Source organism: Electrona antarctica (genome assembly GCF_951216825.1).
Source record: "Electrona antarctica genome assembly, chromosome: 19".
Lineage (NCBI taxonomy): Eukaryota > Metazoa > Chordata > Actinopteri > Myctophiformes > Myctophidae > Electrona > Electrona antarctica.
The window spans coordinates 28,877,916-28,895,481 of NC_136800.1; the positions used below are offsets into that span (position 1 = coordinate 28,877,916).

Below are 17,566 nucleotides of genomic sequence, written 5' to 3' on the forward strand. Positions count from 1 at the left end.
TGCACTTCATACGTAAGTATTTTTGAAAGCAAGTACGCAAGTACTTTAACTCAAGTATAAATGTGACGGTGCAACTTTCACTTGAGTCAAGTGTTAATTTCGTCGACAAAAACTAGGCTACTTTTTCACTGCCGAAAACTAAATAAAAATGTAATAGACTATAGCATATATGACAAACTATTACTAAAAAAAATTACAAATAAAAACTAGATAAACATGTTAGGGAGGGACGAAGACAAGGCATGTTATGATTGGTTGTCCACATACGTCGTGCTCCGAAAATAGCCAAGCTTGTAGATTGGCTATTTTCAGCATGCAGTCAAGTGTAACTCACTCAGGTATTATGACACCATCACGGCCCGCCATAATAAATGTTAGTTGACTAAATCAACTGTAGATTTAGTTGATTAAAATTAACCTTCTGATATTTTATTAGTGACTAAAACGGGACTAAAACTAAAACATTTCAGACTACTAAAATATGACTCAAACTAAATAGAATTGTATTCAAAAGACTATGACTGAATGAAACTAAATTGAAATTTGCTGTACTGTGATTGAGCACTTCAGTTTTAGTCATGTGAAATGATTTAGTTTGTCTAGTTTTAGTCAACTAAATCTACAGTTGACTTTGTTGACAAAAATGCATTTTGACAGGCCTTGATATGACATCGTAATAGCTCATTTATAAACATGGTTACATGATGAAAATAGCAGCTCTACAAAGCTCACTGACTCTACTGACGTCAGACGATGTGTTGTATAGATCTGCTATTTTCAGAGTCCAACTGTCTTATAGTTCTACTGGATGTCTTCTCCACTCTTCCCTCCCTAACATTGTCTGGTTTTAATTTATTTAATATTTAGTCATATACTTTTAGTCACCATAGCTTTGTTTTTATTTAGTTTTCATCAGTGAAAGAAGGCAGTCGGCGAACATTTTTCGTCATAGTTTCAGTCGACGAGTTGTCCTGTGCATGTGAAGTGATTAGTGGGCAGACTTGTTGAACACCGGTCCACTGGTCCTGTGCATGTGAAGTGATTAGTGGGCAGACTTAAATCCCTCATTCTCCACAGTCAGCAGACAGAGGCTGAGGTATCCATGGTGATAGATTTGGATTACACTCAGACAGGGAACTGGCATCTGCTCAACTCAAAAGTCTTCACAGCATGCTACTGTACGTGCATGCCTATCGGTGGTGGAAAACATATTCTCAAATGTTTCACTTAAGTAGACGACTGCTGCAATATAGAAATACTCTGTTGCATGCAAGTAAAAGGAATTCAAAATGTGCTTGAGTAAAAGTACAAAAGGTATTGGCATCAAAAAGTAAAGTCTCTCTCTCTCTCTCTCTCTCTCTCTCTCTCTCTCTCTCTCTCTCTCTCTCTCTCTCTCTCTCTCTCTCTCTCTCTCTCTCTCTCTCTCTCTCTCTCTCTCTCTCTCTCTCTCTCTCTCTCTCTAGCATTCGGAGATTGTCGAATAGTTGTCTGGCTACGCGAGACTACTATGGTCATGAAGTGTGGGTCATGACTGAAAGAATAAGGTCGCGGCTGAAATTAGTTTTCTCAGACGGGTGGCTGCCTTAGAGATAGCGTGAGAAGTTCAGTCACCCGGAGTAGACCCGCTGCTTCTTTGCTTGGAAAACAGCAAGCTTAGGTGGTTCGGGGATCTAAGCCTCCCAAGTGTCTCCCTAGGGAGGTCCTCGTTGCACGTCCCACTGGAAGGAGACCCCCGGGCAGACCAATAAATCAGATGGTGGGATTGTATCTCCAAACTGGCCTTGGAACGCCTTGGGATACCCCAGGATGAAGTTACTAATGTTGCTCTGGAGAGGGAAGTCTGGAGCTCTCTGTGCTGGAACTGTTGCCCCCACGACCCGACTCCGGATAAGTGGTTGAAGATGGATGGAGGAATGTTACGTGTACTGCCATTCAGGCATACACTTGTTTGCTGTTTTCTGCCTCCCTGTCTAAGGCCCCATTTACACTGGCAGACAAATCTAGCCTGAATCAGATCTGTGCCACATCAAGATTGAAATCTGATTGGTTTAAATGGTCACATGACTCATTTAAACAAATCAGATTCCAATCTGGGTGCGGCTCAGATCTGATCCAGGCTGGATTTGGCTGCCAGTGTAAATGGGGCCTTGAATTAGACCTGCCCATGCAGGTCTGATTCAATTAAGCAATATTACACTCGAGGGTGTGGGTTAACGTGATTATTGCCACGACAGGGATGCGGTAAGGAAGGAACCCTTAAAACTAAGAGAATCGCTGAAAAAAATATATTTTTTAATGACAGATGTAGTCACTACGACCACAAATGTCCCAAGAAACTAGCTAGCCTAGCCACCGAGTTTGCTCTGGGAGAACAGAGCAGCTGAATTCTTTGTTTTGATTAGGTGGTGAATGGTGCTGGTTTAACCCACGGCTAGAAGGCTGTTTCAACCAATCAGATTGCTTCCTCGAAACGACCTGTGGTATAATCTTCATTCAACTCCGCCTCTCACTAATGGTTGGGCCTCCCATCATCGTTCCAACCAATCACCTTCAGCAATCACCCTATATAAGTCACCTTTATACAGCCATTTTGTCATTACTCCCATGCCATGCCTTCACAGAGGTTCTGAGACAGACCTGCTGCACTCTGTTTAAGTAAAACCTTTCACTTTTGTCATTAAGCCTTCTATCTGTTGGCACAGGGAATAAGGTAGTTTAGTAACTTTGTTTATTCCCACTAGTTTAGAGGTGAGTGCCACCCCTTGTATTTTCAAATAAAAAAATCACACAACTGTGCACACAAAGAATGTCTGTGGAATCAATGTAAAGATATTAATACAAAAAAACTCCACAATAAATACTGGAGGGTGGTTAAACATAGCACTTCTATTCTGCATTCTCCAAACCACTGAAAGAAACATGAATATATGTTAAGAATCTCATGAATTAATATGATTAATACAATATTCCTTTTAGGTAGATTTATTACAAGCTCAGACCATTCAGTGTAAACAACACATGCTCAACAGAGAGAGAATGAAACGATGGCGGCATAGGTGACATTGATTGATTGATTGAAAAATGTATTAACAGTTTGCAGAATTACATTACATTTCAAGCACAAACTCAATACAAAGGCTGTTAACTGTGAGTGGACGACCCAATTAAGCATTACACTTGTTTACAACAGGGTCCACCATGTTCAATTCATCAAAACATTTAGAGACGTACAAATAGACACTTCTATATAGACAAAGAACAGAACAGGAATTCATCATAATGGAGGTAAAAAGGGAAAAGAAACATATACAGTGAGGGGAAAGGGGGGCGGTGGGGGGGGATTCAGATTTTACGGGGGCCAGTTTCAAATTGCAGCCATCCGTAGGTGCCCTTTGAGAGCGGTTTTGAAGGAGTCAAGGGATTCGCATGTCTTAATGACTGTTGGTAGGGCGTTCCACATTTTGGTGGCATAGGAGCGAAAATAATTTAGTCCCTTGTTTGTGCCGAATCTGGGTTGTACATGGTTCGTTGCACTCTATTATGGTTGTACATGGTTCGTTGCACGCCACACTATTATAGAGTCTATGAGAACAGACAAATAACTCTCTTGCTAATAGGGAGAACTCATTTTGGTTCAGGTACAAAGCAGGCTCCCCTAAACTCTGTTGTGGTGGGCAGATACTTTACCATTCAGCCAGCCGAGTGCATAAAGACGACCTACCCAGTCTCACCCACCCTTACGCAAGTATTCTATAAGCTTTTATGTTATACATAATGTATTGAAAATGTTCACAGACAATACTGATGTAAATGTATGCTAATACATACTTTCTACAGTCATAATCAGCTATATGACACATAATGTGCCATTGTCATGTACTAATTCAGTATTATGGAGGAAGATACTATATGCCTACTTTCAAATTATGTGTTGAATTATGTGTAAACATATTATTATATGAATACATTCTATGTATTATTAAGCAAAGTGATCTTAATATGAAAAGATTGTGGAGCAATGCAATGCATGTGTTGAACAACAATACATGTGCCCTCATAGGAAAACAGTTTTATTTAGAAAACAAAGTTTGCATACTGTACTGCATCTAATCTGGTTTACACTTCCAATTATTGCAATTACAAATATCATTTTATATATTTCTATAATTATTTTTGATTCAGCATTAAACATGAAAACCTAAAAAGAAATGAACAATACTTTCTAATACTTTCTAAAAAAAACAATGCAGAGGAAGGGAATATAGACAGTAGTCTCACAAGCCAGACTGTTGGCTCCCACAATTTTGAAATGCTTCCGTCATACAGTCTGGAGCAACAGAAGCTCTGAAAATGATCCGGGGATAAAGCGCTTCCGTTTTGTCCCAATATAAATGACAAATGGCCGAAGCCTATATGCTGCTTATCTGAAATGGAAATTCAAAAATAAAATATAAAGATATTTTCAAAATACATTTTCTTGAACTGAATCGACGATCAGATGACAGCTGCCTTTCTCAGCTTTCGGGATGTGTATTTTCAGACTCTATATAGCATTCGGAGATCGTGGAATAGTTGTCTGGCTAGGCGGACGGTGGTGTCCCTGGCAGGAAGGAGGAAGTGGGAAACAGACGTCATGGGAATCAGACGTAGGCCTGGCTCTTGGTTGTTTCAGGCTCTGACCTGGATGTTGCCGTGTAGATTTTATGTGACTGGTTGCCATTGCCACCATAGTAACCCCTGGAGAAAGAGGTGGCATAGGTCAGCGGATATACTGTGACTAATACTACTGGTATTGTACTGCAGCTGAGGTAACTTTTACAACTACTACAATGACCCTGGCTACTAGAACTAGGTAACTGTTTGTATTCCTAAAACCTCCACCTTGGAACGGCAGAGTAACTGTAATATTATCAGAACTGTGTTTACATACATCATTTGAACTAAAACGTGCTGCCGTGTGATGCAGGTGGTCAGATATAGTCACTTACCCTTTCTTCTGTCCACTGGACACTCTCTTGCAGGCACAGCACAGCATACTTCCACCCAGAAATGCCATACAAGCCCCGCCCCATCCTAAATACAAACCAGTGCCCAGTTCAAACCTGCAGACAGAAAATTTGACATAGAGTGGGTAATAAAAAAGTCCACTTCCTGTATTTATTGTTTCAAACATCAAACTAAAAGCCCTCCAGCATATAATACATGCCATAAAACTATTGTTTCTCAGTGTTCTTGACTTACTTCACACCAGCATAGAAAGGGTTGTTGAAATCCTCCACCACTTGGAAGGCGTACCAGGACACTGCTATCATCGTACACAGACCTGCAGGAGACATATACGTTTAAAGTGTTTAAAAGACAAATATTATTGTGTCATCATTGTCACAGAGATATTCCTATTCATTCATACATTTTCCGTTGGTTTGTTCGGTTTTATTACAAGCCCCTTGGAGACATTATGGATCAAGTACATTGCTAGGAGACCTCAGCAGTTGGTGCTTTTGAGCAAGGCAGTAAGAAGGGAGTGTGTTTCTCATGTAATTTCCTGGACCATGTTGTCTGTGCTGGGTTTCCAACGGGTGACCTATCAGTGAATATTCTCAAAACGTTTGTCTGTGAACATGATGGGGGGGAGGGGGATATTGTTTATCAATAAATGCATTTTTGTAAGTGAAGAGACTGCAGGGCCATTTCTGTTTTTATCCACGTTGGCTGCTAGTCTCCTGTCCTATATCCTTGTAAGTATAGGCGTGCAAAAGTGTCTACATTTCTAGTATGATAAAATAAAAGCTGAACAAAACATGTTGTAAAGGTAGCTAATTTTATAAATGCTCCCAAATTTGCGCCAATGACTCGTAATCTGTCAGTCAGTCATCCAAACTCAGTAAATGGCAGGGGAAGCTTTTGTCTTCTTGGATTATGTGGTGAGCAGTAGAGCGAACAAAGCTTTTGGCTTCTTGGATTATGTGGTGAGCGGTAGTGTGAATGCTGGTTCCAGAAGTGTGGGGATAATGTTATTTTTAGGGCAAACCCTAGTTAACAGTCCGAACTCACCAGAGAGAATGGCCAGGATGCCGCCGGTCACAGCGATCTTGGCCTTGGACTGGTCTGTGGCGGAGCCGATCTTGATGCACTTCAGTCCCAGCAGGGACACGATCATACAGGCCAACCCCATCAGTAGAGAGATGATCATCAGGGCCCTGCATGCCTGCACATGACCTACACACACCAACACAAATCACCTTTTACTCAAGTGTGTGTGTGTGTGTGTGTGTGTGTGTGTGTGTGTGTGTGTGTGTGTGTGTGTGTGTGTGTGTGTGTGTGTGTGTGTGTGTGTGTGTGTGTGTGTGTGTGTGTGTGTGTGTGTGTGTGTGTGTGTGTGTGTGTGTGTGTGTGTGTGTGTGTGTGCGCACGCGCGCGTGTAATGCATGTAATGCATACAACTTTAATAATAGTCAATAAAGTAATCAATCAAACAAACATTTCAAGCTGTATGGTAAAGAAGAGTGCTATCACAAAAGCTGCCACACCCAAAAGCCAAAAACGTTTATACAGTGCTTTACAGCAAAACAGTTTATGGAACAATGTATTATACTAAAAGACAGATGTTATCAAGGACATTTGTAAGTCAAACTATATCATTGCATTTTATTATGTTTCACATCCTGAAAATGTCTTCTTATAATTTTGAATACATTTAATACTATAAGTATTTTATACTTTAAGTCATCGACCTGTTTTAGTCAAACTATAGTAATGGACGGCTTCTATAAATGGCTCAGCTTTTCCCCCATTTTGTTGTCAGAGGAGGATTAATCAAAATGGCGCCCATGCAGGATTTAAGACAATTAAGCAACATCACACATCGTGACGTTCACAAAATCTGAACTTTTCAACTACAATGCTCAAGTTAAACTAAAAATATTAAAACATGAGACATCATTAATAATAACGTTGGATATAAAGTTGTACATTCATGCTGTATCTTTGGTACCATATAAGTTAGAGAATAACCAGTAACATAGGCGGGAAAACACTGGTCATAAAACCTGTGTCTTTATCTGATTGAAAACCCATGACATGCAGTAGTAGTCTACCCTTTCTGGTCAGGTCCTCAAACAAGTCCTGATCGTGGTATTATTCATATTATTGTTATTATTAAGCCTGAGACCTATAGCACAATCACTGGAAAATGTGTCGCCAATTACCAAGTTCAACAAGTGCCACTGTTGAAACTGCACTGTCAGCCAGTGGTCATATAGTAGCTCATATCATCAGTGCCTTGCTCAAAGACACATCAGCGTAACAGGAATTAAACCAAGGAGCTCAGCTTTGAGGTAATCGGTATTTCTCACCTGGGAGTGCAAGCATGGACTCAAAGTCCCGACACTCGGCGATACCACCGCTGTTCTCGGCACAGGAGTGCCAGAGGTTCTCAAACTGTCTTTGGGAGATGATGACGCTGCCCGACACTGTCGACATCTTCCAGTAGTCGTTGGACAGCGAGGCCCCGGTCACCAGCCAGCTGGCGATTACCAGGAAGAACCCAGTGGCTTCCACGGCCGTAGACATGATGGCTCCCAAACAAATCCAAGGGTCAACAGCTCAAATATCTGTCCACAACAAATCCCAAACTGCTCGTCTACAGGCACACGCTAGGCTTTAGTATTAGAAGTGTGTCTCTTCCCTGCCGTTGTATCTTGTAAATGAGGTTTATGGTTCGGTGTTGAGGACTTTACACCTTGCGAGGGCCATAAAACGCTGGGAGCCGCTCCCTACGTACACCCCTCTGTCCCAGTATTGATTGCCATGACGATGACAGTGGCAGTGACATAAGAATTTCATGGCCACACCTTAACCATAATATACCTATTCTGGGCATGTAATAATAGGTCAAAAGTGGGTGAAATTGTTGGAACATTCAGCAAAAAGAGGCCAAGAACAGATCCCTGGGGGACCCCAGTCAACGGAGTATACGTGATTCCTCGCGACTCGCGTCAGATTGTAGTAATTGTACAACCACATTTGCAATTTCCCAGAGTTTTCTCCTGTGGTGTTGAACAGACATGATGATTAATGCTTCGAGTACATACAAATAGCCATAACATTGGGGCAACGCGATAGTTTGTTTTGTAATTGTTATGATTTTCATGAAGGTTGGTGGGGAGGTCACGCCTCGTGACACGTCACGCCACCATATATGGCCATCTCCATATATGAAGATCACAACACTGACCTCATCTAACCCTGGATAACCATACATGGTTAGACTGGATCATCACCTAGATGTACATATATGGAGCCGGCCAGCAACACTACATCTGACCTCAAACCCTTAGATGTCCATATATGGAGCTATATGTTCTGACATTCCATTTGTTGATCATTCCCCACCCGTAATTCCTGTTCTGACATTCCATATGTTGATCTGACCTCAGCAAACCCTGTACACTCAAGACAGGCTCCATATATGGCCAGTACATAATTCATTCCATATGTTGATCTGACTCCCCATGCCAAAGCGCCAGCACTCGCCCAGCATGCAGTCTGTCGTCACCCAGGCGGATTCTTCTTCTCGCCCGAGGTCGAGGTCGGGCGAGGTCGCTTCTCGCCCTTAGGGCGAGAAGCGACCTCGCCCTTAGGGCGTCTTACTGGTATAGTGTGTTTTTACAGTTTGACCACTGCAAGACTAACACAGGGTATGGAAATGAGTGGAAATGAATGAGCAATCATATTAGTAATAATACAAAATGGACACACAATGATCACTATGTATATAGGCCTATGTCAGAAAACCGAAAATGAAATGGAGTATATGCAGTTGCTGTGAAACCAAGATAAGGATTTTATGACGATGAGACAGAGAACTAGATATGAATCACACTGCACAGGGGATTATTATACATGTACTGCATGCATGTGTCTATTTAATGACAATAATGAGTCCAACATAATATCAGATTACCAGATCCAACACTATAGGTTACTGTCCAGTGAATCTCTGAATGAATGTCAAATGTATAGTCTATAGTTGTAAGTCTACTGACATAATGCACGTTATACTGTCTTATAATGGATGTTGTGTCCAAAATAGAGTACAGCGCTTGTCTCCTGTCTGAATGTGTTTGTGTATTTTGTGCGTTTCCCTTCGACTGGTTTGTAAAACAAGGAATAAAGGATACCAGTATACAGATGGTGAGTGGGTCAATGTTACTTTTTATGGCTTGATGTCTTTATGGTGTGGCTAGTTAATGGTTGATGATCATGGAAGTCTAAAGTTCAACTTCACCACTAGCCCAGTTTCTGTCTCATGTGGAGTCACACGAAACACAACAATTACAAACCGTCACTGAACTGCAAAAAGAAACGCTGTTGGAAAATGTAAAAGAAATTAGATTAAAATATAAGATGTTATTTTTGAATGACCCACACTGTCAGTTGAATCTACAGATATTGGAGTGCTCTTACATGACATGTAATGATGAAGTCTTGACATTCAATCTATCAGCCTGTGAATACACATTGTGCTCGTGTAAAGCTTACATGATCATATTTCTTCATCCAGTTCATATTTCTGCTCTACATGTCATATCCTCATGCAGTATGAACCTTTGGCAAGTGTAATATTTAGCACAGTTCAACAATGAGTCGACTCAAATTAAAGTGCTTTACACAACACATTGAGAGCAATTATAGTGCAATTATAATTACACATTATTGAAAGCACTGTTGAATACAATTACAATATTATTTTAAAAGGATAGGCTTAGTTGAAACAGTAGCCTATTGCAGAAGGAGAACACTTCCTCCTGTGTGTTCCCCGTTTATGACAAGCATGGAAGACAAACAAGGGTGCGTGCATGCATGCGTGGATGCATACACGCATGCGTGCATGCATGCGTGTGTGTGTGTGTGTGTGTGTGTGTGTGTGTGTGTGTGTGTGCGTGCATGCGTGTGTGTGTGTGTGTGTGTGTGTGTGTGTGTGTGTGTGTGTGTGTGTGTGTGTGTGTGTGTGTTGTGTGCCCGTGCACAGTACACACCAGTTCTGTGGTTGCCAATTGCATGGTAAGCTAATGAAATCGTGATTCCCAACATTATCTCCTCGCAACCCCACTTGGAGTTAAGTTCACACAGGCACAAATAAAGAAAACCTTGTCAAATAGTTTAAATATATACAATAAAATGTTCACCTTTTGGAATGCTCGCCTATGACATGCCCAGTGTAGGAACGATAGGGTTCATGTGGTTGTGGTATAATGCAATTGTGACAAAGCAGTGTCATTTTTAACATTTTGAATTTGTTAAACAGTATACTAGTATATTAACAGTATATTATCTGCCTCATAACATGTCTAAGGTGGATTTAACAAACACTTTGCAGATAGAAAGAGCATCATTCAAGCTTTTCGTACAGCTGCAATTTTTACATAATTTAATACAATTACATAGGACTTTGTCTGTTTAGATGTATGGGCAGTCATTGGCAAATTGCGACTAGTTTCCACCCTGCCATTAACTTGTGGAAAGATGACCGCTGTGTGCATATGGTCTATTGAGTATTCAAACATGAGTATTCTGAACATTTTGAGCATCTCAGGAAATATGTCGCACAAACAGTTTAGAAGATAGAGCCATGTTTGAAGTAGCTGTCTGGTGTGGTCATTTCAGGGTATTTTCCCCCGGATAGAGAATTTTTCACAGTTCCCACATTGTTCGCAGCGGTCATATTAGCCAAGAACAGTTGAGATATTCTCCGCTAAATGAAGCGCATACATATCTTAGCCAGGTCCTAGAGTATGCAGAGTAAAGGCCTATTCAGACTCCAGTTTTAGGTGAAGAGGTCACCTGTTTTTATGTCGGGAGCTTACAAAACCATGGGGGCCGCCCACCCAACTTCTAGACCAATCACATTGCCTGGAACGAGTTGCGGTGACCACCGTTTTGGTGGTGAGTAAAAACAGAGAGAAGGGCTGGGGAGAGTGGGGGTTTGCTCTTAACCGCAGCTCAGTGACATCATGTTGTAGTTTTTTAGAACAGCTCATTAGTGTAGGCTGCCATGAGGAGAGATTGACACTTTGCCTCTCTAATTAGTTTTTAGTTGCATTTTCAAGTTGTAAATGTTTTCACTTTTTGTTGTCCTGGCCTGGATCCATTTTTTAAAATTCATTAATTAATGTATTTATTATTTTATTATTATTATTATTTTATTTATTATTTTATTATTATTATTTTTAGACTTGTTTTTCTGCAAACCTGCTTTTTTTAGGGGTTTCACTGATTGATGAGAAATAATACAAACGAGAACAATGCAATGACTGACTCACCTGAATCAAATATGTCTATTGCCATCATAATCAAAGGCAAATAAGTCTGTGTATACACATCGGTAGAAAGAGGTACATTTTCTCAAGCACAATTTTGAGTTACTTTTACTTGAGTGCTTCCAATTTATGATCATCTCAGAAGCCAATATTGTACTTTTTACACTAATACAATTATTTGAAAACTTTGTTGGTCACTGCATGGGAGCTGACCAGTACAGCCACAGTATTCTGGGAGCTGTATCTGATCCGTTGGGAAGTCAGTGCTTGCTCAATGGCATAGCAGTGGTTTTCAAACTGTGGGTTACAGTTATAAGTGGGTTACAGCACGGGGTCAGGATGGTAGTGCGATGGGCCGATGGCAACAGTGTATTTATTCTCAAGAGAAAATAAAGTTTTGAGTGAGTATTGTTTTAGCTTGACAAAATGTTAAGGCACTAATTCGTTACACCAGATATTTCAGTCAATCATGTGGGATGGGAGTGAGAAAGGGCTGCCATATAATATTGTTTCTAAACAAGTAGGTTATATAGCTTATCTTTTCCAGGGGTATATGGAGCTGTTCACCTCTGAACGCCACAATCCAATTAGCAGTAGAAGATCTGATTTCCATTTCATTGCTAAATATTTGTTGTGATCTGCATGGGCATGAAATACAATAATATTCTATTCACCAGATCGAGGCCTGCAATTATTGCGTACAACCAGTAGAAATATGATACAGCTAAAGTGACTCCGGGGAGGACAGTTCCTGAGCCTAGGGGGCTTCTGTACAGAAAATGTTTGTTTACTGGTCCTACTGGCTTTGCAACCTAAAGCCATCAGCATGTCACATACAGCTCTTCATTCACACATTCCAGGAGAGCTAGGCGTACTGAGGACCAATCCTTCATAATACTTTGTTTTTTTCTCGTTTAAAAGCTATAACAGTCATAGTGTGAGATGATTCTGAAACTGGAGAAGCTGAGCATCGTACACAGGATAGGTTAACAATAGGTTAGCAATATTGCACGACGGGTAGGAAAGGATACACTTTCGGATAATGTGCCGTTCCTTATAGTCTTTTTGGAGAGGACTTCTGTTCGGTGGAAACAAATGGGACAGCGACTCTGGGAAACCAGGTTTTATCGTCATGTGAGGGCTGAAAACAGACAATTTGTGCTTAGATGAAATATCATTGTCAGTATGTGCTGACACACACACACACACACACACACACACACACACACACACACACACACACACACACACACACACACACACACACACACACACACACACACACACACACACACACACACACACACAGCGTGCAACCCTGAGGCTATGAGAAGATCTTCCTCCCACACTGTTCTCCTGTTCCTCATCATATTAACTAACTGTAAGTACATTATTACACACTTCTATTAGGATATCTAGAATTACTTAAATGAATATTTCACGTTCAAACATAATTTGAGCTCATTGTAACATTGAGAATTTCGGACTAGAAGGCTTTCTTACCTTTATTTGTAGTTGTTATGTCCCCACCAAAGAGGTCCAGGTGTTATTTTGTACAAAAGCCCATTATTGGCTATTTCCCCTACCATAAGCCCTCATTGGGGCGTTGGGTTTTAGTGCTAATTCACTTATTTCCATCGAAATAAGCAAGTGTGCCACTTGGGATACTATTTACATTATGAAGAGAGGATATATTAAACAAAATGCATTTTTGAGCGATGGAAATAAGCAAAATAACAAAATAACACCTGGACCTCTTTGGTGGGGACGTAACAACTACAAATAAAGGTAAGAAAGCCCTCTAGTCCGAAATTCTCCTTTAAAGGGATAGTTCAGATTTGTTTTACTTAAGCTGTATGAAATACTTGCCATTAATATAGTGGTTGCAACTGTATTAATTGATTGCCCGAGTTCCGTGGTGGGAGTTCTGCTCTGGTTTTGGTCAATATTAAGTAGTTCCGGTCATTTTGTGGGGGCACTGGGGCCACGCAGTAAAAGTAAATTAATCCACAAAACTAACGTCATTTGTATTGTTGACCTATTTCTAAAATATTAGTGCGTGACCCCCTCTATTCATTGAAAACACCCGTCCATATTGAATTAATGAATAAATTAATGAATGAATCTTATTTATATAGCACCTTTCCAAACATATTACAAAGTTAGGACAAACACTTGACATATACAAATGTGTTTTTAAAAGCTGAAATACTGACTCTGCTAGCCTATAAGAGCCAAGGGCATGTTGTTCCAGAGACAAGGCAAGTTGTGGGAGGATCTACAGTACTGTAGTACAGTAGGAGCACAGGCTAGCCAGGGTGGATGTATATATGCTCATGTTTCCTTGTGTTTGTAAGTAGGCTAAGCATGTAAGTTCTGCACCATCGAGACGATTCTTTTTGCTCATACCTGAATATAGGGAGTTACAGTGTGTATAATGGTTTCGGGTTTCCAGGTCTGCATATGACAAAAATAAAATTGGGGATGTTCCTATGGTAGTAGTAGCAGCACTGGACTACTTTGGTGACTTGGGTGTTAAAATAAATATCAGGGTCAAAGTATGATAGGCTATTGTCTTTTTAATGCGTGAGGGGCCGTGTTTTTCAATAAAAAAAAATATGTTTTTGGAAAAAAAAATATTGACAAAACACAAATATGCAGACCTATCATATTGCACTAGGCCTACTACCTGCAAAGCTTTACTATTAACTATAAAACACCATATCAGTATACAGTATATCCAGACAATTATTATTCTATTCAAATCATTATTATTCCTCAGAATAAGAGCTTCAGAGCACGTGCACATTGGCCATGAACGCGTGCGTATCTGTTTCTTTGTTTTTGAGTGGTGCAAACCACTCCAACAACTGGCTTTGTACCCGTGTTTGTTCGTACCAAAAGAACGAGCATGGTTGCTATGGTCACTGACATTACGTCAGACCACAGCTGATCAGGCTATATAAGACCTTGCACCACTTAGTTCACACGGATGTGATTTTTGTTAGATGCCTGGTTGTTGCCATCACCCATTGGACTTTCCATTGACTCTATGAACATGAGACACATAGTGAAATGGAGCCCTCTGCAGGCCCGCTGCAGTACAGCACTCCTCTACTCCATTCAGTTTCAGGGGTGAGTACTGACTACTGAGTGATGGGTTTGGGATTAGTAGTAGTGCAGTACCAGTCTGTGTATGTATATATATATACATATATATATATATTACTCTTTCTTCCTCTATTGGACTTTCAAATAAAGCGCCTATATACTTCAATCACTGGTTCTCAAACTGTTTTTGGCTCAGGTCACCCCTGTAAATAGCCTAGAATGTTCTAAAATGTTTTAAAGGTTTTTAAGAGTAGTTAAAATAGTCGATTAAAATATTGTAACATATTTTAATATTGTGTGCTACTTGTATCCACAAATACACTTTTTGTTTTGGCGCCCCACAAACCATGGGCCGCCATTGGGTGCTTAACATTTGGCATCCCTATTTTGGGAATGTCATTTTAGGCACTTAACATAACATAAATGAAATAAATATGAATCAAAAAATGTCTTAATGTGTAGTGAAACTAGCCAATGCACAATCTCACAAGACACCATGATGCATGGTGCATTTTGAATCCTAAAAATCACACCTGTGTGAATTGAGGGGCGCTCTTATCATCATACATCATCCGATCATAGTGTCTGAGCAAATAGACATGTTACGTCATGTAATGTGACTATTTGCTCGGACACTAGTAAAATTCTCCATTAATTGTCAATGGGAATGTAATCTTTAATTGTGTAGGACAAAAAAAGACACTAAGCAGATTTGTTCACACTATGACGTAAAATTCTCCAATCATTGTCAATGGGAATGTAATGTTTGTGTAAATCAAAAATCTACACTAATAGCTGAATATAGAGGGCCTAGCGCCCCTCAAAAATGAAAGAAATACTCTTTCCTCTCTTCTTGTCTGTCCTCTTGTCCTTCTCCTTCGTGTCCTCCAGGGAGTTTGAGCTCTTGAACGGGAGTTGGGAAGACGCGCCTGAATGCCAGCGTATCCCACGCACTGAGTGTGACCTCACCCACGACCTGGGCTCAGACGCAGACTATAACATCCGTGTCAGAGGACACTGTGGAAGACTGGTCTCACCCTGGGCCACGGTCAGTGGGCCCTTCAACAGACGAGACAGTAAGATTATGTTTCTGTATCATTTTGTGAAAGCAACTCACTTCTAGGGAAAGGCACGCTCAACCCAAAGTCTTTAGGTGTGGTCTCTTGAAGTTTAACTGGCACATAGGCCTTCCTCAGCATTTCAAAGATGTATAGTTTTCTATCATTTTAATTAAACTGTAGTACACACGTGTAATCGTGTATTGTTTTATGCCAGGATGTAAATCACTCTTCAAGGGGAATTTTCATTACACAGTACTGCAGACCCACCAACCGATAGTTTACAATTAGGCCTACAATTTACAATTCAGGCATTTAGCAGACGCTCTTAATCCACAGCGACTTATAGTAAACAAGGACAACACAAGGTAATACATCAAATGCATAGAAATAGTCATCTAGTATCATAAGTAAAGCAATAACCTATCATCAATCTAACAGTATAGAATATCCAAAGAAAATCAATTATCTGTACACTGAAACTATCAATGCCAGGTCAATAATGACCTGGCATCTGTCTAGGCCTACATAACATGAAACTATCAATGCCAGGTCAATAATGACCTGGCATCTGTCTAGGGAGGCCTACATAACATGTTATCAAAATGGGTGCAGTAGGCCTACTTATAGTTTAGACCAGGGGTTCTCAACCCGTGGGTCGCGACCCCTCGGGGGGTCGCCAAATTATTTTAGGGGGTCCCCAAATTATTTAAAAAAAAAAAGATTTTTTTTAAAATTTTATTTTCACGATTTTTCAAAAATAGCAGACCTACAAGCTCGTAGCGCGCCACTCGGTGGCGCGCTATGAGCTTGTAGATCTGCTATTTTTCAATAGCTAAATTATAACAATGCTTAAAACACCAAAAGGGGTTCCCGCCCAAAATGGTTTAAGGTTATTGTAGCAGTCAATTTATATTGGGGGTCGGGAGGGGGCGGGGCGGGGGTCCCGAGACATTGCCAAAGCATTTCCGGGGGTCCCCGGCCAAAAACGTTGAGAACCCCTGGTTTAGACAGTACTTGGTTTAGACTAGTCATTGGTTAGACCAGTCATTAGTCCTACAACTACAACCTATCTCAAACCCTCACCCTAACCCTAACCTCCCACGGGGCAGCACACCTAAACCTAACCTTAACCCATGTCTAACCAATCAAAATTACATTTAGCCTTTGCATAAAAGGGCAAGTGCTACGGCAAGTCTTACGGGCTACGGTGGAGTCTGAAGAGGTGAGACCCACCAACCTTAATTTGAACACAACTCGCAGCAAGGAAGAAGGTTGGGAGGCATACAGTTTCAGGCCTAGCTGGATTTGCACTCCTGCTAAAGCTCACCAGCACTGCCCTCTTCTCTGTGTGTGTGTGTGTGTGTGTGTGTGTGTGCGTGCGTGCGTGCGTGCGTGCGTGCGTGCGACACAGCGACCCTGACTGTACCAGAGATGAGTGTGACAGTGATGGGAGGTGGCCTCCAGGTGAGCTTCACAGAGCTGCCCCATCTTGTTGCACTGAACATGAGCATCAGCATCTGGAAGCTCCAGGTGAGAGCTAAAGCCCTTTCTGCTATGTCTCAGGATGGACGGACGGACGGACGGACGGACGGACGGACGGATGGACGGACGGACGGACAGACAGACAGACCTTTTTCATTTGGATATCAAATTTCCCCATGAGTTTTATAAAACTCATAAAACTCATACAAATTGTGTACAACAAACAGTATTAGGCGAGGGAATTACTTAAATGACTTAAATGACCCACAACATTTTACATTCCAAGCATTCCTTGCGTTGACCTTGACTGTGGTATAGAGTTTAAAACAGGCCAAGATCAAACACCACAAGATACCAATTCAAGACATCATACCACACGTTCACATATTTTTTTTTTGTGTAATTCTGTATGCTAAAGATACACTATTGCCATTTGATATCTTGTTCATAGTTCCTATGGAAAGTTTTCAAAATAAATTAAGACATGACCTGAATGAACGGCCACGGTATATGTTTTGGAACATGGTGCTGTAAAGTGATATTTTTTACACTAAAAGTGTATTAGAAACAGATATTTATTTCCTGGTGGGT

General features: G+C 40.8%; 1 protein-coding gene across 1 annotated transcript; it reads right to left on the reverse strand.

Moving 5' to 3' along the window:
• Positions 1 to 4,640: 4,640 nt before the first annotated feature.
• Positions 4,641 to 7,572, reverse strand: cldn15la (claudin 15-like a; the record flags this gene model as incomplete). The annotated part of the gene is made up of 5 exons (XM_079529302.1): positions 4,641 to 4,737; positions 4,989 to 5,102; positions 5,242 to 5,323; positions 6,055 to 6,219; positions 7,356 to 7,572. 5 exons carry the CDS (start codon positions 7,570 to 7,572, stop codon positions 4,641 to 4,643), a joined length of 675 nt encoding a protein of 224 aa, XP_079385428.1.
• Positions 7,573 to 17,566: the final 9,994 nt, after the last annotated feature.